At 59.8% G+C, this 23,451-nt stretch overlaps 1 protein-coding gene across 6 annotated transcripts in view; it reads right to left on the minus strand.

Moving 5' to 3' along the window:
• The window catches only part of EVI5L (ecotropic viral integration site 5 like), a 29,374-nt gene extending 6,760 nt beyond the window's left edge, over window positions 1-22,614 (minus strand). The window contains exons 1-13 of one of the 6 annotated variants that reach the window (XM_047849878.1): window positions 22,541-22,611; window positions 18,188-18,242; window positions 10,275-10,458; window positions 8,924-9,113; window positions 8,266-8,490; window positions 8,088-8,162; window positions 7,353-7,478; window positions 5,859-6,002; window positions 5,633-5,722; window positions 4,392-4,489; window positions 4,250-4,310; window positions 1,171-1,224; window positions 169-201 (exon numbers count right to left, since the gene is read on the minus strand). In XM_047849878.1, the coding sequence (XP_047705834.1) occupies window positions 169-201; window positions 1,171-1,224; window positions 4,250-4,310; window positions 4,392-4,489; window positions 5,633-5,722; window positions 5,859-6,002; window positions 7,353-7,478; window positions 8,088-8,162; window positions 8,266-8,490; window positions 8,924-9,113; window positions 10,275-10,426 (1,248 nt within the window). In that variant the 5' untranslated portion in view covers window positions 10,427-10,458; window positions 18,188-18,242; window positions 22,541-22,611. Of the gene's footprint in view, window positions 1-168; window positions 202-1,170; window positions 1,225-4,249; window positions 4,311-4,391; window positions 4,490-5,632; window positions 5,723-5,858; window positions 6,003-7,352; window positions 7,479-8,087; window positions 8,163-8,265; window positions 8,491-8,923; window positions 9,114-10,274; window positions 10,459-18,187; window positions 18,243-18,276; window positions 18,351-22,540 lie in introns of those variants that run through there. The other 5 variants (XM_047849874.1, XM_047849875.1, XM_047849877.1 and 2 more) reach the window with 5 other exon arrangements.
• Between the last annotated feature and the right edge of the window lie 837 nt (window positions 22,615-23,451).

Here is a 23,451-nt window from a genome sequence, read left to right on the forward strand (position 1 = left end):
GAAGCGAGCCCCAGCCACCCCCATGCACGGTGCCAGGCCTGCCCCCACCCCGCCCCAGATGCCCCCCCCCCCAACCATGGCAGTGGCCGAGGAACAGGCCGTCCCTGGCTGTGGTGTGCAGGGACGGGGAAGGAAGCGGGAGAGGGAGACGAAGAAGAGCTACGGTACCTGGATTAACCTATCAGCCAGAGCAGCGCTCTCCTACCCGGCGGAGGGGGTTCCGAGCAACAGGGGGAGGAGGCAGAGCGGAAGGCGCGCAGGGACAGGAGAGGGGGAGAGACAGACAAGAACGACTTGTCACTAATGCAGTGGACTATCTCTAGAAGCAGGGGAGAGAGGAGTGAGACCAGAGAACCAAAGAACCAGCAGGAGAGGACCCGGAGGAAGACCAAAGCCAGAGCTAGCTCCGTCCTGGAGAGGGGTCTGTGTGTGGGTGGGGACGTGGGGGTGCCCACGGCTACACCCTCCAGGGCCCAGAAAACTCAGCGTGGGAGGCGGTGCCATCCCCGGAGGGTGAGGGGCGGGGTGGCAGCGCTGGGCCAGGACGAAGTGTTTTCCCGTGGAGTCTAAGCAAGAATTGAGACTTTGGGCCAAGGGCAGTAAAATCTGGTGGGGGGCTACTCTCTGTGGGCAGTGGAGGGCCAAGTGAGGGGGGGAGAGGAGCAGGAAGGTGGGACCCCCCGCCTTTACTCCTGTCCTTAAAAGCAGGCTGGGGGCCAGGGTCAAGGTTGTGGCATCCCACCACGGCGCCAGTGGTAAGGCCTCCCCTCTCCTCTCCTTTCTTTTGAGGGGGAGGCTTCCAAATTCCACGGTTGGGAGCCTGCGGCCTAATTCGGGGCACCTCAGTCAAAGCTGCGGTTCTGCCTCTTTCCGCCCCATGCAGGCCGCCCAGGAGGGACCAGTGTGTGCAGTGAACTGGGTTGTAACCTCACACCCGATCCCAAGCGAAGCAGCCCTAGAACCCCTGAGTATATGGCAGCCCCCATCTCGGTGGGGCTGGGGGTGGGGGCCCCGTGAGATTTACACCATGCTCCTCGGGGCCTGCTGGCTCAGGGTGGGGCCTGGGCCCTGGCCCTGGCCCGGGTGGGGGGCTGGCCGGCCCTCTGGCTGCTGGGTCCTGCTTGGGGCCTGGAGGAGTTGGTGCCACAGGCTGGTGGCCACGCTCCTAACCTTCTCCAGGGTCTCAATCCGTTGTTTCAGGAGCCGGTTCTCCGTCCGAAGCCTCTATGTGGGGAGAGGGGGGGGAGTGTGTCAGAACCCCACCCCGTTCCCCATACACACAGAGGTCTGTCCCCTTAAGGGCCAGGTCGCCTCCGGGCAAGATGGAGTCGTGGTCAGATGTTCTGGGTCAGTGATTCCAGAAAACAGTCAGGGCCAATCCCTGTTCAGAATGGCCCATTAGATTTTTTTTTTTTTTTTAAAGAATCCTTGGTTCACTTAAAACAATGTGATCGCTTTCAGGGGTCAGCAGTCAGCACCCACACCCACTTTCTCTGGAGTCTGTTTCCACCCCACACGGGGGCCTGCCAAAGGCCAATGTGACACCTATCACTGGGCAGACCCTTCCTCTGGGTCTGTCAGTCCCCGCCCCTCATGGCTCTGCTTCGGGCACCAGAACGAACTGTTCTCAGAGTCTGGGTCCAGGGGAGGGGGTCTTGCTGAACACACACGCTTCCTTCAGCGGGACAGCTACATTTCTGTGAGCCACCAAAAATCAGCTGTGCTCAAAAGCTGTCACTTCCCTCCAGCGGGGCGGTTCTGGAGGCAGTTTCCCTCGCTTTCCGCCTTCTCTCCTGCACTGATGGATTTGGGTTAGATATTTGTGGTTTTAAGTTCCCCGTGGCCTTTTGGGAAGCAGGTGAGCTTTATATATGCCTTGCATCGTAGCCTCTGCTAGGCACCCCTTACGAAGCGGGTACAGATAGTTGGACCCAGAGTGTGTGCTGAATGAACACCGACCAGATCCTGCGTCTTCCTGAACCCCCAGGCCCCACATTCATCCGTTATTAATGAGGGCCCCGTCTCCCTGTGGATCACAAAGAACCTTTCCTCGTTTCTTCCCGGGAGAAAAAGGTGATGGAAACAGAACACTCCCAGGAGGCAACTGCGGTCAGAGAGAATCATAGACTCGACTGAGGGTCATTCACTGATGTCACGGGTGGGGAAACTGAGTCCCAAGGGGGTGGTGGCTTGCCCGGCCTCCCAGCTGGCCTGGGTTCGATCTGTTTCGGGCAGGCTCTCTGCCCCATATCTGCGCTCCAGGGTCCTGATCCTCGCCCCCGGCCCCTGCACTGCTCTGTCTTCTCTCCGGCCACGACCCACCACCGCAGAATTGCAGAATCGCAGAGATCCCTGAGAAGCCGCATGTGCCCGACTGACAACTCCCCTCTCTCCTGCTTACCCCAAAGGGAAAATAAGAGACAGGGAGTGAACAGGGACTACAGGGTCAATGCACACGCTGGGCTTTTTTTTTTTTTTCTTTTAAATTTTCTGTATTTTTGATGCTTTGATATCCAGCCACCTTGCTAATCTTGGAGAGAATGCCTGGCCCTCAACTAGCCTTTCATATGCAAACCAGCCAATACAGAGCCCACAGCCACCCACCTTCCCTATAGCACTCGCACACCCAGCCAGCGTTCTCCCTGCCCCAAATTGTCCCAGGGCAGCCGAGGACTCTCCTGTAGCCCACAGCTTCTGCTGAAATTGTTCAGACAACCAATCCTGAACTCAAACTTGACTGCCTGCCTTGCCCATTCCTTCCTGGGGATGCCCAATAAAGGAGCTGGCCCACGCTTACCCTCTCTCACCCTCTGCATCCTGACCCACTCTGACCCACTCGGGTGCTTCCCCACGTGGCCAGGTGTGGTGGGGCGTGCCCCCTCCTTTTGGCAACTAGGAGTAATAAATTCTTCTTTCAAGGGCAGTGTCGTCTCTGTGTCTGTCACTTGACCACCTGATTAAAACAAATTTCAGGTACATTTTGAAACAGGCTAAAAGTGAAAGCACCAAGGGCAGGGCCATCCATGAAAGAAGGTGTCTGCCTGGATCCTTTAAGGTCTGTGGGCTCTCAGGTTCCTCTCCTGGAAATTTCCAGGTTGGGCATGTAGTCTGAGTGTCTGCTGTGTCCCTACGTACCTACCACTGGGCCCTCACAGTCACCAGATGGGTGCAGGCCCATGACCGTGTATGAGCAAGACAGGCACACACGTTGGGACTGGTGCATCAGTCAAGCTGCCATTCTTGAGAAAGGGGGATGCTTGCAAACTCGGGACACAAAACTTTCTGGAAAACCAACAAACAGGACCAGGACACCGATGCCCTCTTTCCCCTTCAGGTATGGGTGGCAGGTGACCTGGCTTCTAATCTAGATTCTGCCTCTGCCTCTGCCTCTCTAAAGGGGGTAGAGACATTGATAGTGGTGATGATAATAAAACTAAAATTAACAATAATGATAATAATTTGAACAGCAGAGCAAATGTTATTCCCATTTTGCAGAAGGGGACACTGAGCAGAGGCTCAGAAAGGTGAATCCACCTTCCTAGGTCATACAGCTGGTCCACGGCAGAGCTGGGAAGTGAATTCTGAAGAGGACAAAGCCAGGTGTGTTGGGGTTTGGGTTTGTGTCTGTCCCTCTCACTGGACTGGGGAGACCCTCAGTCTCTGCTGTGACTCTGGCACGCAGTAGATGCTCAAAAAATGCTTGTTGCATGAATAACTAAAATCACATGCAGAAGGATGAAAGCAGAAGGAAGGAGAGAGAGGCGAGTCTGGGTCTGAGGGGCCGCAGTGGGCACCGTCCTCGGTCCTCCGTGCCTGCCCCTGACCTCAGGGCTCCGCCCATCAGGGCCAGCTTTCCTGATATTCCTCCGGTCCATCAGGCCTGCTGTTGCTCGGCCTTTTTGCACTGACTCCCTGGGCCCAGAGCAATCTTCCCTGGGTCAGCTCTGCCTCTCTTCTGCGCGTTTTTATCCAGAGTACTTTCTGGAGTCCATAGTCTGTACCATTTGTTCCCCGACCATCTCCCCACGATAATGAGGAGGGCGTCCCATGAGGGTGGGGACCTATCCACCTTATCTGCCACCGGTCTCTGACAGTGGGGTGGGCCCTCGCTAACATGCCAGCCCGCTGGTGAAGGAAGGGCAGGTGTGTGGAGGCAGACGCCTCGGATTCGAAGCACAGGCTGTGTGCGGCTTGGGCAAGGCTGCCCTCCCAAGGGCACCCTGTCCCTGCCCCCACTCCCGCGACTCACTTTGATCTCGATCTGCTCCTCCATTTCCTTGCTCTTCATGGCTGCGTACTCCTTCTCCAGCCTGCAGAGGGGAGTCAGATGAGGCCACGTCCCACTCTCGGGGACCCCCTCTGTGCCAGTCCCCTGGCCGCCCGGCACTGACCTCTTCATCTTCTTGGGGTTGTACTTGACCTGGTAGGCCTTGAGGATCAGCTTGTCCGGGCAGCTGTCGAACTGGTGGGGGATCACCCTCTGGAAGTACTGTGGGGGCACAGGCGGTCACTGACACAGAGGCCCCGAGTGCGGGGGCCGCCAGAGCTATATGCTGCTTCCCCGCAGGAGGAGCTGGTCTGCCAGGGGCACGGCCACGGCCCAGCTCAGGGTGCAGCCTGTTGGGGGCGCTCTGTCAGGGTGTGTGGAGCGAGCGAGTGAGTGTGAGAAGCGGGGCCGGGGAAGCAGCATCCACAGCCCGGACCTCAGTTCGAAGGGAAAAAGCAGGGCTTCGGGAGCTCTTGCCGGCAAAGGCCGGGCGGTAGAGGGGTCTGAGCACAGGGACCTCCGCAGGGGAAGGGGCAGGCATGTCGCTGCCCCCGGGGGGCAGTGAGAGGAGGCCGAAGAGTGTGAGGAATCAGGGCGGCGGGAGCAGCCTGGAGGGAAGACCCCCTCGCTGGTCGGCCCGCACGCCTGCGCCCGGGAGCCCGGGCAAAGGGTTAAGCGTAAGCCCCGACGGAGCACACAGCTTGCTGCGGTTCGGGGCCAGGCTGGCTCCCGCTCCCCAGCCCAGCTGGCCCCCTCTGGCAGCTGCGCACAATGGATGCCCGTGTTCGTGGACACAGCCGTGGCCTTTGTGCATTCTTCCCCGAAGCACCAGCTGGAAGACGCGGGGAGGGGCAGGGGCCTGCATGATGGGGACATGGCGGAAAAGCAGGCTGGCCTCTTCTCCAGCAGGCGGGACGGCCAGGGCGGGTGTGAAGCTGCCCGGACCCCTCCTTCCCTCCCGGGCCCTCGCCTGGCCCACGTGCCGTGCCGGGACCAAAACCACACCCAAGACCTTGTAGTTTGGCTGGTATTACTATTTGCCGGGTTAGACTTTGGAGGACCCAGGGCTGGGAGCAGGAGGTCGGGGCGGTGGGGCGGGGGGGGGGGGGGGGGGTTAGGAGGACCGCCCAGGGCTTGGCTTAAGCCTAGACCTTCCGTCATTTCCCCCAGGCTGCTCCTCAGAGCCTGTCTGGGTCCTCCAGGAAGGCCTCGGGGAACAGAGGTCATGGCAAAGGGTCAGGATGCTCAGGACACCTTCCGCCCTTGCAACTGTCCCCCCCCCCCCCGCCATCTCTCAGGAGGCCTTCACCTGCCCTGGTGCCCCTAGTGTAAGGGAATCCCGCCCACCCTGCCCCTCTGGCCCACCTGGGACATCCCCTCCATGTCCAGCTGCATTAGCTCCGTCTGGTTCACCTGCAGCAGGGCGAGGCCGACCCGGAACACAATCTCCAGGCCCTGCAAAGGTGATGGTGGCGGTGCATCTCAGGTCCTGTCGTCCCAGGGGTCTCCGACCCCTCCCCGAGTCCCGGCCCTCCCTCAGCCGGGGCCTGGCTGGGGATCTGGGAGAGGAAGGGGTGTTTGGCGTCCTCACCTCGTACATGAAGATGTCAAAGACACGAGTGGCAACGGGGAGCGGGAAGGTGGTCAGGAAGAGTGTGAGGAACCAGGACGAGGCATACATAGATGTGTGGAAGCTCTGGGAGCGGAAGTGGGTGTTCAGATCCGGGAGCTGCTCCTGGGGTGGGGGTGGGGGGGAGGCCAGGCCCCGTGAGGAGGCCGCCAGGAATGGCTGTCCGTGCCCCCCAGGGCCCCCTCCACCAGCCAGGGCCGGGCTTCGGCGCCCCGGCCTCCAGGGGGTCTTACCCGCCTGCCCTTGACAACCCGTGGCACTGTGTCTGGGGGAGGCTGAGGTACCCCAGGGCTCTGAGCAGCACGAGGTGGGGACACCGGCAGGGGCGGCAGGTGCAGCAGCAGCTACTGGGTGTTGGGGATGCACGGGGGGCCGCACTGGCACAACCACCCGTGGGGTCCTCACCGCTGCCTCAAGAGGGAGCTTCTGGGGCTCGGGGGAGGTGGGTGGTTACACAACTCCCCAAGTTCACCCAGAGAGCGAGAGGTGGGCTGTGGCGTGAGCCCCATATTCTGTGACCCGCCGGTTGCTGTGTCCACCCACCGCCCCCTGCGTGGTACTTGTGCCCAGCAACGCTCAGGGGATGCCTGTCTGCCTGGCCTGAATTTCAGGCAGCTGGCAAGTGACAGGACCCGGGGAAACTGGGGCTGGACCAGGTGTTAGGACCCCCTGGATGTCCTTCGCCAAGACAAAACAGACTCTGGGGCTGTCTCCCCACCTGCCCTGGGGCTTCCTCTGCAGCTGGGGGTTCTCTGGTGCTGTCCAGCTACTTCACCCGGGAAGGCCTTGGCCACCCAGGCCAGGGTGGGGTCACTTCTTCTCCGTGGCCCCGGGCCACCTGCTTGCCAACACGACCCGGTCCCCTCAAGCGACAGCACCTCCCTGCCATCTGCTATGCAGAGCTACACAGCCCCACCTGTGACCAGCTTCTGAAGCAGGCCGTGTGTGTGTGTGTGTGTGTGTGTGTGTGTGTGTACACGCACACATACACGCACGCCCAGTCTCTGTCTGCCAGCCAGGGGCGGGCCCTGCGGGGGCTGCTATTTATAAACAGAGGCGGCTGCTCTCCAGTATCGGCAAAGGCAGGCAGACAACACTTTCCCTCCTTCCGCCACACTGGGGAGCAGACAAGGAGGGGCTGCGGGTGTACCTGACAGGAGCCAACCCGACCCCTCTCGCCCTGGTGGCTCTGGGAGTCCCATGTTCTCAGGGGTGCCCACCATCAATGGTTGGCCCTTGCCCCGTTGCTTGAAGCACCCTTTGGGGCAGTACCCATCCGCCCCCCGCCCCCCGCCCCGGCCCTGTCGCAGCACAGGACCCCCTTCTGAGCTGGAACCTCTGTGTGCGATTTCCCAGCCCTGGAACTTTCAGCTAAAGAGACTGGAACGGGGCAGGTCTAGGTTAGCACCCACGGGCGTGGGGTGAGTGGGTGCAGACCACCAGGCCTCCGCTTACCTGTAGCATGGACTCGAACTGATAGATGCAGAGCCCCAGCTCGGCCATGCTGGGCTTGAAGAGCTCCCTCAGGCGGTACTCCTGCATCAGCCGCACGAAGACACAGAAGGCCTCCTCCTCGGGCATCTGGGTGGGTGGGGACAGGCAGGGTGGGAGGGTGCGCTCGCGGCTCTTCTTATGGCCCTGGGGCGTGGTGCTTCGCCTGCCTCTGTTACGTTTAGACTTACAGAACGCGGACTGCGTAGGCTGCCTGGACCCTCATAACAAACCCCTGGTAAATATCATCATCCCGGTTTCATTGATGGGAAAACTCCTGAGGCTGAGACCACAGGCCTCCTGGCAGGAAACAGGGAGCTGGGACTTGAAGCCCAGGGCTGGCCACCCCCAGCGCCCAAGGTGAGACACCCTCTGGTTTAGCCCCAGCTGTCTCCATTCTCCCCTCCTAGGTCTGCTGGGTTCTCTGGAGGAAACCCTTGGCCCAGCTAACACCGCACTGGCTGACCTAAGCCCTCCGCCTGAGTGCCAGCCCTGGGCGGTGACCGGGCAGCTCCCGGAGGGGACGGTGGACCAGGACAGGCAGCCAGCCCCTCCGAGCCCACCCACGGGGGGCTTGGCCTGGGGCCTGGCGGGGGCCGTAGGTGGGTGGGGAGGGAGGTCTGACCCCAGGAGGACCCTGGACGGGGGCACGCTCTGCTTTGGCCCACCTCCCGGGCTTGTGGCTGGTGCCTGGCCTACCTGCATGAGGAGCAGACCCACGATGAAGGCGCTGCCCTGGCAGTAGCCCACCTCCCTGTCCACCAGGGAGTACGCCTGCAAAGGGGACACATGCTCATTACCGCAGGGGCCCTCCGGGCCGGCAGGCCCTCACAGGCCGGGGTCTGGGCGGTGGAGACCTGCCGGCCCCGGGCCTCACCTTCATGACGTTGAAGAGGACCTCCTGGCCCAGGCTGTCCTGGCCCTTGAAGAACTCGTGCTCTGGGTAGGTGCGGGCGATGTCCCTGCGGATCAGCTTCTCACAGGGCGAGGACATCTTGAGCAGCTCCGAGTACTGGTTCTTGACGGGCATGTCTGTGGCGCTGCACAGGAGTTGCCACACGATGGCCCGGAAGTGGTGGGGGATGCCCTTGCGGATCAGCTCCTGCCAACGGGGGGGGGAGGGGGGGCGAGGGGGGGGGCGGGAGGCCGGGCTGGACCCTGTCCCAGGGCGGCCTCCCCACGGCCACCGGTCCAGCCCTGAGTTGGGGCTGGCCTGTGGCTCGGTTGCGGCCCAGAGCTGGCCGAGCCCCCGTGCTGCGGACAGAAGCCATGCTGCTTAATGCGCGGTCCCCAGTCCGTCACGGAACAGAGCGGGCGGGAAACAAACGGGTACCTGAGACACCGGCGTGACAGCCACTAGCTTGGCCGGCCCCACCCTGCACCGTGGCCCTGGCCCTCCCGTGTCCTGGCAAGGCTCATCTCCACTTCCGCTCTCTGCCCGCGGGGGCCCCCCCGGACGGCCCTGGGACCCTGGTGCTGCCCTCCGGTGGCCCAGTGACCCGGCCGGCCCCGCCCAGCCCCACAGGCCCCGCCACCTTGAGCAGCTTCTCTTTCCTGCGCCTCCACTCCTCCCACTCGTTGGCGATCCGGCCCCACAGGATCCACGTGTCCTCCTCCAGGTGGCTCAGGTTGGAGGAGGCCGAGGAGCTGGACACCAGCGAGGAGCCGCTGTTCCGCCGGGAGCCGTTCATGGAGCGCATCGACTTGGAGTCGGCTTCCAGGAGCCTGGGCAGAGAGGGGCTGGTGGGGGCGGGGCCCCGGCTGCGGCCAACTCCTGCCCCCGCCCCTGGGCTCTAGTGACTCTCTGGGGACAGGGCACCCCCGGGGGAGCCCGGCCCCTCCTCTCAGGAGTCCCAGACTGGGTCTAAGTTGTTCTCACTGGGGGGCCTTAGCCGGTGCTCTACCCTCTCTGGGCCATGGTCCTCATTCCCGGGTCCCCAGAGAGGCTAACATCTTTGTGTCCCGTTTGTGTCCAGCACGGCGCTGAGAAGCCCGTGCATTGGCGGACTCAGTCGCGTACCAGCACCGCAGGGCAGGGTTGGTTAAGATCTACGCTCTATGCACCAGGTGCAGGGAGGGCGAGCCACTCAGCCAGCTGGCAAGCAGCTGTGTGGCCGTGTGTTTCTGCTACTCTGCCATCTGGGGCCTTGCTGACCCCGGGGGGGACCACCCTCTGGCAGCCTAGCAGGTTCCTAGAGATGGGTAAGGACTTGCCTGCCAAGCGCAGTTTTCCTATGCAGACCAACCAATCTAGAACCCCCAAACCAACCCCCTCCCCTGCTCTGATCACCCCGGGCCAGTTGCCAGGCCAACTAGGCTTGGCCCTGCACCCCCGAGCCCGCTGAGATTACTCGAGCTAGCCAGTCGGCCTCGCTGTTCCTTCCTACAGGAACCACAACGAAGGCTCTTGCTCACGTCCTGCCTCATTCCCTCACCGACCCTGGTGCGTTCCTGGTTAGCCCCACATGGTGTGCCGGGCCCCCTCCTCTTAGAGGCGGTGACTCACAAACTCTCTGTCCATTGGCCTCGTTGTATCCGAATAATAATACCGCCTACATTTTGAAACCAGGGGAAGGGCCAGAGGAGAAAGGTGGGAAGGCCTGGCTCCAGAGTCAGAAGATTTGTTCTTCCCTCCAACAGAGGCTCAGCCAGCGAAGGCCAGGTTCACTGGCCCTCTTGAAACCTTGGTCTCATCGGAATGGGGAAACCGATCATCCGGGGTTGGAGGACGGCAGAAGACGTCCCTTGTCAAGTCTCCGGTGGGCGCTGTTACTTTGCCGAGGGCCGGGCCCAGCTCTTAGTGTGAGGGGGGGCCCCCGGGAACTTCTGTGTGGGGCCCAGGCTGCACCCCTGAGGCCACTCCCCGCCCCCCAGGCCCCAACTCACCGGTTCTGCTCTTCAAGCTTGGCCAACAGCTCCAGCTCATCGGGGCTGAGGTTCTCGGAGTCAGAGGTGGGGGAGCAGGTGGGGGCCGACAGGGCCTCCTGGGATGAGGAGTCGGGGCTCAGAGTGGGGCTCGCCATGGTGGGCAGGCTCATCTGCTGCGAGCAGGGCCAGGTCACAGCTCTGTCTGGGGGCCGGAGACATGTATGGTCAGCACTGGGTGGGGGCGCCTACCCTGTCTGGCTGGCTCTGGGCCGGCTGAGCCTGCTGCTCGCCTGCGGACATTTCCTCACCTCGGGCTGCCCATCTCTGGTCTGTCCGCTCGGTGCACCCCCCAACCCCACGTACTCCAGCCCAGCGGACGGCCATGCTGGCTCCTTCTATGCGAGACACCAGCTACCATGATCCCTGCCTGGGTCCAGATGCATGGACGGAGACAGAAGGACCGCAGCCAGGGCCCGAGCTGCCCTTCTGTCCCCGGGCATAAAGGCCAGGTCTCAACTTGACATCCCTGAGTCCTCAGCAGGACCAGGGGCAAAGGCTCCCTGTCACTCAGGCCTTGGAGGCACAGAAGCCCCTGCTCCAGTGGCCCTTCCTGACGGCCTTGGTCCCTGTCTCTGGCTAGATCCTGTCCTGGGAGCCCTGCCTCAGCATCCGACCTTCCCCGTCTCATCAACCAAAGTGGGTGGCTGGCACAGCCAGAAACAATTATTCTCTACCATTGATTGGCTGGTGTTGCCAACGGCCGGAAGAGTCGACTCCCCTTGGGCTGGGAAGCCAGGGATGGACGCGTCAAAGTGCTGGGAATGTGTGGCCCGGTGGATGCAGAGCGAGAGCCACAGGCTCTCATCAGTACCCCGATCTTGGCCGGGCGGGTGCCAGGCCCATTTGTCTGATTTTTCTTGGGGAGGATCTGGCCCCGCCCTCCTGGCGGCTTCCAGAACACTAGCCTCTTGCTTTCTGCCGGCTTCAGGAGAGGCAGCTCAGCACCGTGCCGAAAGCGAGGGCTCTGGACTCAGACGAATCTGTGTCTGAACCGTGGTTCCCCCTCAACCAGCTGGGTGGCCTTGGGCCAGTCCCCTGGCCTCTTTGAGTCTCCAAAGACTGAGGATCATACAGGACCTGCTCCAGAAGGTGGCGGTGAACCTGAGTGTGCCACCGCATGGAACGTGGGAGAACGGCGCCTGACACTTAATGACTGCTCTCTAGACGGTGGCCTTGATCATTCGTTCCAGGGCCAGGGCCAACGTCTAGCTGACCTCCAGGGTTCTGCTATGCCTGGTGTGGGAACTGCTGGCAGGAGCTGCCATCACCCTGGTGGGAGGTTTTAGGGGTGGGGGATGGCTAGGGGAGCGAAGGCAGGGGCTGGGGGCGGTGTTCTTTCCACTCAGGCATGTTTCTGGTAAGCCCAAGCATCAACGGTCTGAGAGGATGGGGATCTCCAGGGCCATGGAGGCGGGAAGAAAGTGCTCCTCCCCTCCCTGTCGCTTTGGACGGCTCCTTCACGCTCCCCTACTCTCCTGCATTGTCTGTGACAGGAATCCACTATTGCCCTTGGACCCCACGTGACCTGGCTCTGACAGCTCCCCCCGGAGGGGTCCTTGGCCAGGCCCCAGAGAGGGGGCATCTGGTCCCCTAGGCAGCAGAAGGACAATGACAGGACAAGAGTAGACCATTTCACACCTGCCATCAGGTCACTGGGCGCCTACTTGCAGCCTAAACTCAGACCCCAACCGACACCTGAGGGCCCACTGGGTGGCTGGGCTTGACCCTGGCCATACACTTGATTCCAGCCTCCTTGCCCTGTGCTGCCCTGTCACGGGGTGGGAGCGAGGGGGCATCATTCTTTTTTCACCTTGTAGGGGGCCCAGAACCCTCCCTTCCCAGGTCTCTGTGGCTCCTCAGGGCCCCTGGTTCTGCCTCTGGCTCCCCAAGGCTCTCCGATTCTGTTGGGTGCCGAGGGCTCTGGCTTGGGTGGGCGGTACAAACTCTGGGTGGCGAACCCCAGCAGAACTGGAAGATCTCTGCCTCCTATGGCCTCGCTGGCCAGTGACAACTGCCCCAGAAAACGGGCCACTCTGCACCGTCTAGCCAGGAGTTAACCTCTCCGGAGAGAGGTGGGGCCCGCTCCGGGCCTACCACCGAGTCAAAGTCTGTGACCGGCCAGGGCAGAGGCAGGCTGTGGCACAGGAAGCCCTGACCTGGAAGGATCTCTCTGGGAGGGGAGGAGCTGGGAAGGCAGGCTTGGGAGGTGGGAGAGAGGTGGGGGAGGCGAGCACAGGAGCCTCCTAAGCACTGCTGGGGTGGGGGAGCAGTGGGAGCCCTGGAGCAAGAGACCACACGTGGCCAGGGTGGTGGTCCGGGCCCGCCATCTCAGGAGGCCTGGAGTGCCCTGGTGTCCACGATGCCACCCCCAAAGGACCCGAGGGACTGCTTCAACTCTGCCCTTCTGATTTCAAAACAAAACCAGCCACCGGCAGGGCTTGTCCAGATATTTATCACATATTAACGAGGACTTCACACAGGAAGTAAAATTGATTCAATACACACGGCTGAAATTTGCAGTCCGAGAGGCAGAACCTTCTGATCCCTCAGGAACTTTCTCTTGACTCGTCGCCAGATTCTCTAAACACTGCCTGGCGCTGGAAGCCATCCTCCTGATGCACACACACACACACACACACACACACACCATACACACTAACACACTCATGTAATTGACCCGCACACACCCACACATACTTACATACACTCACACACTACCTCACACCCCCTGCACTCACGGCGACACACACGATCTTGCACCCACACCCATGTGTACACACTCGGACACAGGGCCCACTCACACGATCTACAGTCCGTCTCACACCCACGCATTCTCACGTGTGCACACACACACACACATGCACGCACTTCCTGCACGGACCAGATCTTGCCACTCTTGGGACTGAGTAGGTTGGGACGGACACCGGCCCGCCACCCTCCTAGCTCTGCGGGTGGCCCTGCCTCCCCTCCAGAGAGGCCCAACTCTTCCCGGCTCACTGTCCTTCCCTGATGCTCACTGAGGGCCGTCTGAGGGCCAGGCACTGTTCTGGGCACAGGGAAATGGGGGGAAATAGGCGGATGAGGCACCGCCTCCCCTGCCTGATGGGTACAGAGACCCACAGATGGGGCAGTCCCTTTGAGGGCTGAGGGGCCACCAGCCTGAGATGTACATGCAGGTCCAGTGGGTCTGACGTGCCAGTCTCTCAGCATCCTTCACTTCAAGCCCCTTTGCCTCTACCCCACCTCAGCCACTTGAATGGGGTCCTGGACCCTGCAGAGCAGGCAGTGGGCCGCCTACCCCTTTGCCTGCTGGCACTCCCACCCTCCACACGCCCACAGGGTGGCCCATGGCTTATGAGGCTGAGCCCATGGCTGAGCCAACCTAGAGGGGTGGGAAGAGACTGCCAGTGTGCTGGGGGCAGGGGGCGCGGGGGCAGAAGGGCCCAGATGCTGGGCATTTTCTACTTCCCTCCCCCTCTCCGGGCTGTTTAGACACTGCCAGCCATGCGCCCTCCTTCTTGAAGTCCTTTTCCACCCAGCTTCAGACAGGTCAGGCTCCTGGCTTCTCTCCCACCTCTCTTCCTGGGCTTCTCAGTGTCCTACACGGCACCTCTTCCTCCACGGGCCTTGCCTCGGCCCCTGTCCCTTCATGCCCCTGGTGGTCTCACTGTCGAGGCTTAAATGATCAAATAAATGCCACCAATTGGGACACTCTCCTTTCCCCAGCTTTCCCTTTCTCCTGAGCACCAGCCAAGATTGCCAACTGGCTCCTGAATATTACCCACCAGGGTAAAAATCGCCACTGTCTGGGTCCCTGCCAGTGTGGTGCCCTGCACTGAGCCTACAACATAGGAGTTGAGAAATTGAACCCACCTGCCCACCCACCCATATTTGCTGAATGCCTGCGAGGTGCTGGGCACCATACTGGGCAAACACCGACGCAGTCGCGGCCCTCCCGGAGCGTACAGAGCATAGAGAATAAGAAACGACCATCCAAACTTTCTATTACAGATTGAGAGGCACGCCTGGAAGAACAGATAGCCCGGAAAACAATCTGGCAGTTCCCTCAAAAGTTAAACACGGAGTTACCCTATGACCCAGCAATTCCGCTCCTAGATATCTACCCAAAAGAATGGAAACCGCACGGCCACACGTGAACTTGCACATGACTCTTCACAGCGGTGTTATTCGCAACAGACAAAAAGTGGAAACAACCCAATGTCCGTTGATGGATGAACAGACAAACAAAATGTGGTCCATCCATACAATGGAATATTACTCAGCCATAAAAAAGGAAGGAGGCTCTGACACCTGCTACAACGTGGACGGACCCGGAAGACATTATGCTCAGTGCAAGAAGTCAGACACAAATGACCACAAGTGACATGGTTCCATTTATACGAAATGTCCAGAGGAGGCATATCTATAGTGGTGGCCGGGGGCCAGGGCTTAGGGTGAACGGGGGAATGGGGGATTTCTTTTTGGAGCAAGGAACTGTTCTGGAATTAGACAGTGAGGAGAGTTGCACAGCGTTGTGAATATACTGAAACCCATTGAACCATTCGCTTTGAAAGGGTGACTTTTATGTTATGTGAATGATTGCTCAGAGAAAATGATGATAGGGATGGGATGGGGTGGGGTGGGATGGCAGAGGGACCACAGGGCAGAAGCAGGAGGGAGGCATGCTACTCTAGAGGAGACTGGAGAGTTCTGTAGAGGCCAGACCCCCACTGGGTCCTGTGGACCAAGGCAGGAGCCTGGCTGGCCTTGCATTTTAGGAAGACCTTCCCTAAAGCCAGCTGCTCTTCCTGATGCAGAGGGGCCTCGCTGGGTCTGTGGTGCTGCCCTCCACCCACCTGCTCAGGCCAAGCCTGAGCACTCTGCACTTGCTAGCCCTCTGCACTTGCCCAGACCCTTCAGCCACTCCCTACTTGGAGATGGAGACCAAATGTTTTTGCCCGGTGTGCACAGCCCTGCCGGCCTCCCTTTCTCTGTTATCCAAGCCCCACCAGGCTCAGCCCTCTGTGACCACCTGCTTCTTTCTGCCTGTGTCTTTGCACATGCTGTTCCCTCTTGCTGGAAAGGCATTCTCCAACATTTTGAATATTTTTTTTCCTGTGAAATTGTTCCTGTCAACCTCCACCTCCAGCACGCTGGCTCACTTCTCTCCTCTCTGCAAATATCTCCTACAACCCAGCCCAAGGCACAGTCTATGGCAATTACTTCTATACGTGCCTGCCTGCCCTACTGGGTCATGAACGTGCTGAGGGCAAGGGCCTAACTTCTTTTTTTTTTTTTTTTAATTTTTTTTAATGTTTATTTTTTCGAGAGAGAGACAGAGACAGAATGCGAGTGGGTTAGGGTCAGAGAGAGAGGGAGACACAGAATCTGAAGCAGGCTCCAGGCTCTGAGCTGTCAGCAGAGAGCCCGACATGGGGCTCGGGCTCACGTACCGTGAGATCATGACCTGAGCCGAAGTTGGACTCCCAACTGACTGAGTCACCCAGGAGCCCTGGGCCTAACTTCTTTAATTTTCTACTCCAAGATCCTAACACATCTGGAATTTAGCAGGTGGTCGGTAAACATTTGCCAAACGAAGACAAAAATCTCTGTGCTGTTCAGCCAAGTGATCAAGGTCAACACGGACAGTGATAAGTCATACTGAGAGCTTGGGCCCGTGATGAGACGACAAGGGCATGGTCACCTCTGTGTCTTTCCTCCCAGAACACATCACCCCAGTTTAACTACGAGAAAAACATGTGACAAAGCCAGACGAGGGGACATTTTAGAAAATTCCTGACCAGTCCTCAAAACTGTCAAGGTCATCAGCAGTAGGGATAAGCCTAAGAAACTGTCCCAGCCATGAGGAACCTAAGGAGATTTGACAACAAAATGTCACGTGGGATCCAGGATGGGATCCTGGAAGAGGACAAGGAAATTAGGGAACCTGAATAAAGCGTGGACTGTAGTTAATGTATCAACATCTGTCTGTTAATCATAACAAATGTGGCAGACTTACTAATAGGGGAAACTGGGTGTGGGGTCTACAGGAACTCTCTGTACAATTGTCTCAATTTTTTTTTTAAAGTAGGCTTTGGGGAGGGGCGCCTGGGTGGCTCAGTCGGTTGAGCGTCCCAGTTTGGCTCAGGTCATGATCTCGCAGCTCGTGAGTTTGAGCCCCGCGTCGGGCTCTGTGCTGACAGCTCGGAGCCTGGAGCCTGCTTTGGATTCTGTGTCTCCCTCTCTCTCTACCCCTAACCCACTCGCATTCTGTCTCTGTCTCTCTCTCGAAAAAATAAACATTAAAAAAATTTTTTTAAATAAATAAATAAAGTAGGCTTTGGGGAGCCTGGGTGGTTCAGTCAGTTGAGGGTCTGACTCATGATCTTATGGTTCGTGAGTCTGAGCCCCACATGGGGCTCACCCGCTGTCAGTGCAGAGCCCGCTTTGGATCCTCTGTCCCCCTCTCTCCCTGCCCCTCCCCTGCTGGAGCGTGCTCTCTCTCTCTCTCTCAAAACTAATTAAACATTAAAAAAATAATAATAAAGTAGGCTCCATGCCCAATGTGGGGCTTGAACTCATGACCCCGAGATCAAGAGTTACATGCTCTGACTGAGCCAACAAGATGCTCCACTGTCCTCAGTTCTTCTGTAACGCTGAAACTGTTCGAAAAAGTAAACCCTATTTGAAAGATAATTTGAAAAAAAGATGCCATATCAGCGTGGACAGAAAAGTAAAGCACAGTTGTAACACATGCCAGGTGCCATAGCAAGTGGGACAGGTGCCAGGGCCCCCGACGAGGACGCGGGGGGGAGGCAGGACTTGTGCTTGGATTTCTGACTCCAGAACCTCTGCCTTCTTTCTGCTTCCTTTCACTTTAGGAATAATACACATAAAACTCGAATGCCCAATTTACTGGGCACTGAGGAAAGTGTAGTCATTGGTTTTCAATGGGGAGAGGGGGTGAGTGTGTATGCGCCCTCTCTCAGAGCCTGGCATTTTCAGAGGCAAGAATAAAGACCCCAAGTTTCCTTCCAGTTTGGTTCCCCACTTCCCCTCCCCCCGCCGGCTTCTGATCCTCTTCTTGGAATGGTTATGGGGGACACAGAATCACTTCTGAATCTGATGCCTCAGGAGATGCCATGTGACCCTAGATGCCCAGCCTGCCAGGACGGTCATTGTGGGCCCGCAGACCGCCATGGTCCTGGCTGGCTCCAGCTCCTGGGGAAATGGCCTGGTGTCTGGGCCCTTTCCCTTGGCGAGGGGCGGGCAACCGATCTGTAACCTTGGATAACAAGAACAGCAGTTGGAATTCAGGGCTTACTGTCTATCCTCCTCTTTTCCCCAGTTTTCGCTGCAACTCCATGCTGCTCTAGATGTTTCCATATCCGTGTCTCTTCTTCCATGGCTCTGTGGGTGTGTGTATAACTGTTCCCAGATCTCTTGGCCTCCTGGGAGAACTTCAGAGCCAGAAGCCTGCGTTCAAATCCCTCCTACATCCCTTTCTATCTTTGAGATACACTTTGCCTCAGTCTTGTCATCTGAAAACAGGGTTAACTGTTAAACAGTACCTGCCTCCCAGGTTTTGTTGCGAGGAACACCTGAGCTAAACCTGTCAAGTGCTTAGGACAGGAGCCGGCCCATAGTATTTGTTCCCTGCGGGATGGAAAGTTCTATGAGGGCAGGGGCTGTCTAGCCCACCCCTGGATCCCCAGAGTTCCATCACAGCATCACGCATCCAATATTTGTGGGATGAATAAACAAACCTCCCCTCCTCAGCAGGCCCACCCCCAGTGTGGTGGCCCTCTTTAAAAGTTAAACGCAGTAAAACTATCATTATCATTATTGGTAATAATAGCAGCAGCAAATACCTTCAGATTAAAATCTGAGAGGTGGAAGAGTATGACCTGTGGAATCCCTTCTGACCTAAAAAAAAAAAAAATAATAAAATGTTTACTACCCTGTATCATCTCCAACTTTCCTACTGCCACCAAAACAGCTTCATTCCTGCAAACCCCTCGTTCCTCTAGGTCCCTGAGGATGACAAAGGGGAACATTTAAAGCCCTTATGAGCCTTCCAGGGATCCATGAATAAGACAAGTGGCATCTTGCAAGGCACTTGGCTCTTCAAAGCCAAGATGATAGCTTTTCTGGTGCCCGTGTCAGCTGCACAGGCTCTCTGGGCCAGGGGGCAGGGGCAAGGTGGGTGCGCCCTGCCTTTGGGGGCTCTCCAAGGCCAACAGGTCGACTTCTTTCTGGGGAAGAGATTTAGGTGCTCTTTCGTAAGTGGGTTGAGTAGGGAAGACTGTCAGATCCTGAAACGATGCAAGTATTTACCGAGCATCCAGTTGCCTGAGACTCAGCCATGAACAGAGAGGCACCCTGCCCTCGTGGGACTAGTGGTCTCCTGTGGGAGGCAGACCTCAATGAAACCATCTCACAACACATCACAGCACGCTGAGCCATGCAGGAAAAGTGCAGGCGAGCTGTGCTGTGCGGATGGGGCCTTCGAAATCTCCCTGGAAGGGATACATCGCTTCCCTGGGTCTGGTGAGTTCGTGCTCACTCCTTTCACTGCCCCTGTTTGGCTACCGGAGCCCATGTGCTACAGACTCCCCTGGGCAAGGTGGGGCTTGCTGCCTGTCCAAGTTCTTCCAGCTACGGGTCCCTTTTCCCAGGGAGCAGCACACAGGGTGTGCCCCGTGGATAGCATCTGGGACACAGGGCTTGCAGGATGAGGCCCACCAAACAAGGCACGATTTCCTGAATGCACCACGCTGGCTCCTGCTTGGTGGGCCTCTGTCCAAGCACTCTGCCTGCCTGGCACGCCCTTCCCTGCCATGCCTGCCCGGTGAGCTCTTCTCTGGGCCTCTACGTCATCCTTGCTCCACCCTCCCTGACGCCCCAGGGATGCGATGGACCCTTTCTGTGCTCCCGCCGCACGCTGTGCATAATTCCATCTCATGCTTCCACACGGCAAGCAGCAGGACGTGGTGGGAAGGGCACACACTGGAATCTAGGTTCCTCCAGGTTGTTCGGAAGATTAAATGAGATAGTATGTAAATGGTGCTTGGCACAGGGCCTAGCATGTGGCACGGGCCTGATCGCAGGGCACACCGCTGGTTTCAGCTCTTGCCTCCCGATGCCAGGAGGGTCTTTAGCTGCGGGGCAGGGACCACATGTGACATTCTTTCATACCCCAGCAGCTGACTCGGTGCCTAATACTTGGTAGGGCTTCACCTAGAACAATCAGCGCCTCTATTTTGCAAGAGGAAATTGAGATCACGTTCCTCCTTGCCCCCCTGCACCTGCCAAAGCACACAGACACAAAGACACAGGCCTGTATCCCAAGCGGGGGTAAAAGTGCACCGATGCTGTTCACAAGCCCTCCCTGGCAGCTTTCTCGTGTTTTCCCGAGGAGTTCGTACCCAGCCTCTTCTGAGGAGCCTTCTGACCCCACTGGATCTGCACAAGGTCCCACCCTGGGGAGGTGGAGACTGTTTCCTGTGTACCTCGTGACCTTCAGGAGTCTTCACCACCCCTCCCTTCAGCAAGTGGGCAGAGCAAACCTCTCCCCACCCGGGTCTATGCATCAGAGGTGTACGCGGGCCAGAGGCATTGCCAGCAAGCCGTCCCCCTCCTACCCTCCGTCCCCACGGGAGGCTTCTGTGTGGCCACAAATCCCACAACAGACCATCTCTCAACCCCCACCTGAGCCGGCTTCCTGAGATGCAGCTGGGCCACAGAGAGATGGCCATCATCCAGAGAGGTGCCAACGAATTACAACCAGGGGACGAGGGCGGCCAGTGATCCTGCCAGCGCCCATGGATGGATGACTGCCCTGCTGGACCCCACCGGCCCCTTCCACATGGCGCCCAGGGGGACACTCAGGACTACATCCTAACCTCATTGGCTCCCCTGCAGTACAAAGCGAGGATCTAAGGATCTTTCCCCCCCATTTTCCAGATGGAGAAGTTGACGCCCCGAGCCAATATGGGCTCCTTCTCAGGGCCGTCCAGAGTCCACTGGTGAATACCCACAAAGAAGCCTGGGCTTGTTTCTCTGGGGCTTTCCAGGCTAATGTCGCTCAAAGGAGTCCAGACAGGCAGTGCGGGGCCTGGACTGATCTGGATTCGGCGCGGGCCGGACCCAGACTCCTCCTCACCCCTGCAGTCCTGGCCACACCATTGTGCCCGCTCTGTGATCTCCTTTCCTCATCTCTGTGCCAGGGCCAAGCCACCTGCGGCTCCTTCCAAACCGCCCACAGGGGCGACCACAAAAGCCCAGGGGCGCCCACAGGTTGGACCTGAGGGTGACAGCTGTAGGGCGGCAGGACGGGTGGAGGGAACCAACACGACCCGGGAAGACGCGTGGATGCTGGGGCCTCTAGCTTGACCCAAGCCCGGCCCTGGGACAAACCAAGCTGACTACTCACTTGTGTTCTACCCGAGCCTCTTCAGCACATTCTTCCCTTCTGAAAATATTCCTTAACAAAGAGCTGTGTGCTTCTGGCAGGCCCCAGCCTGGCCCCACCGGGTCCCAAATGCCAGGGGAGAAGGGAGCCGTTTCATTTCGGCATGACACGCGGGTGGTGGGTGAAGGAACTCACGCGGGCTATGAGGGGCTGCCCCTGGCGCGTGCATGATGGGGTCCGGAAGCTGGTCCTGCCGGTCTGGTCAGACTTCAGGAGCAGCCTGAACTCCCCCTCCCCACCAGGGGGTGGCATAAATCAGGGGGCAGGCCGTGGGGGGGGGGCTTCCCTTTGGGAGACTTCAGTGTAGGAGGGAGCGTGAGTGTCCTTCCCTCTGAAGAAGGGCAAAGCAGGGAGAGACGGGTACGGGGAGAGAGGCCCGGGGCAGGTGTCCACAGGGGTGCTGGGAGATTCTGGGTCACCCTGCCACCCTTCAGGGCCCCAACGGGGACGCCGGGCAGGCTGGCTGCCTGGGGCAGGGCAAACAGCTCATGTCTCCAAGTCTGCCTGCGCTGGGAGCTTTGGGCACTACGGGAGAACCCGGGCAGGTGGCGTCTACGGAGGCGTGTGAAAGTGCTAAGGAGTCCTGCGTGTGCGAGTGTGTGGGGGGAGGTACCAATTGTCTGCGTCTGTGTTGGAGGTCCTAAGTTTTTCTGTGTGCGTAGGGGATCCGAGCGTCTAGCTCTGTGTGTGTGTGTGTGTGTGTGTGTGTGTGTGTGTGTGTGTGTGCGCGCGCGTGTGCGAGAGCGCGCACGCCCGCGTACCAGGGGGCTCCTGGATGCCTGTGTGTTGGGGGGCAGGACGTCTGTCCGGACGCGTTGTGGAGGGTTCGTGGTCATCTCTCTGCGCGAGAGAACTGTTGGCTCCCAGATGTGCGTGTGTGCACGCGCACGGGCGCGTGTGGGGCTCTCAGAAAGATGTGTCTCTGGGAGGGGAGGAGGGCTCCGAATATCTATCTGTTGGGAGGTCCTGAGCACGAGGGGAGGGTGGATGCTCAGGAAGCAGGCTCAGGGGTGTGTGTGCAGCTGCTGGAGCGCGCTGGGAGGAGCCTGAGGAGTGATTTTTCCGGGTGCCCTTGGGCATGGGGTTGCTGGGGGTGGGAGATGGGCCAGCAGGCCGAGGGCAGGCCTGTGGGTACGAATCCTGATTCACAGAGGCTAGGGGAGGGGTCCTGTGGGGTCGGAAGGGAGGGGTAGGGCTCTGAGGCTAACACCCTTGGGGCTGGGGGCAGGCCTGGGCCCTGAGATAGGATGCCAAGTGAGGGGAGGGAGGGGTGGCAAGGGGTCTGCAGATGGGAGGGGTCCTGAGGGATCCGGACAGAGGGAGGGCGGGGGTCCTGGGCCTGCAGGGAGTGGGGGGGGGGGGCGCCTGTGGGGGGCGGGTCTGCGGGGTGGGGGCTGGGGGAGCCCTGAAGGGTCCGGGAGGAGTCCTGCGCGTCTGTGGAAAGGGTGGGCGGGAGTTCGCGGCCGAGGGGGGCAGGCTCTTGGGGAGGGGGCGGGATGGGGGAGGGGGCGCCCGGAAGGGCCCGGGGAGGGGCCCCGAGGGGTCCGGAGGCACCGGGAACGAGGGTGGGCGGGGGCCGGGGCCCAAGGCCGACGGCCGGGGTCCGTGCCGGGAGTGCCGAGGGCCCCCGGCGCGGGCTCCGCGGCGAGACGGCCCGAGCCCCGGTCTTGCCGGGCCCCCCGCGGGCCGCAGCGCGGAGCCGGCGGCCTGAGAAGGCGCCCGGGAGGCCCGGCCCGCGCCGCCTGCCTACCTGCGCCGAGCGCGCCGCCATCGCCGTGCCGAGCCTCACCGTCCCGGGCCGCGCCGCTGGATCCCCGCCGCGCCGCTCGCCCCGCAGCCCCGGCCCGGCCCCCTCAGCCGCCCCCCGGGACCGCGGCCGCCGCCGGTTCTGCCGCTGCCATTTCACCCGCTGACAGGAGCGGCTGCCCCGCCCCCGAGGCCCAGTCAGCCAATTCGCCGCCCCCAGGCACCCTGGCTCCGCCCACGGTCCAGGAGTGACGGGATGCCGGGCCAATCCGTGGCCATTCCGTGAGGAGGGCCCTGGCTACGGCCAGAAGGTTGCCGCCTCTAAGGAGAGAAGCAAATTGAAATTAGGAAAGCTGTGAAGGACGGGCAGTTTTTCCTATCGACATGTGGAATCCTGTTGAGCAACACCTGGCGGCACCAATAACAAGGAGGGAGGGGTGTGTCTCCGAGGAAAGGCTGCAGCCTTGAAGAACCCCAGGCAGAGGCAGCCAAGCGTTTGGCTCTAAGCCCCGCCCAGAGCCGGGCTTTCTGCCCAATAACGAGACGTCTTGAGACGTCCATTATTATCTGCCCCTCAAATCTCGGCCATGGCAACTGTTGGGACTCTATAAAGAAGATTGACACCTCGGGACCCAATAAGACCGATGGAAGGCGGTGCACTAACATTCTCTGGCCAATGGGATCGTGAGGTTGGTTTGAGGTTGGTCTCCCGGGCGGTGGGGCTTGAGGCCTGGATTGAATGAAATAGGGGAGGGGCTGAGAGGGGCGTGACCTGGACCAACAATGGGGCGGGGCCAGTAAGGGAGAGGCTAATGGGTTGGGTCTGAGAAGGGGCGTTGGCAGGCTGAGGGGGCGGTGATGGGACCGCACCTTTGAGACCGGCTTTAGGCTGGGGGGCGGGACTGTTGGGGGTGG

This window comes from Prionailurus viverrinus, chromosome A2 (genome assembly GCF_022837055.1).
Source record: "Prionailurus viverrinus isolate Anna chromosome A2, UM_Priviv_1.0, whole genome shotgun sequence".
Taxonomy (NCBI): domain Eukaryota; kingdom Metazoa; phylum Chordata; class Mammalia; order Carnivora; family Felidae; genus Prionailurus; species Prionailurus viverrinus.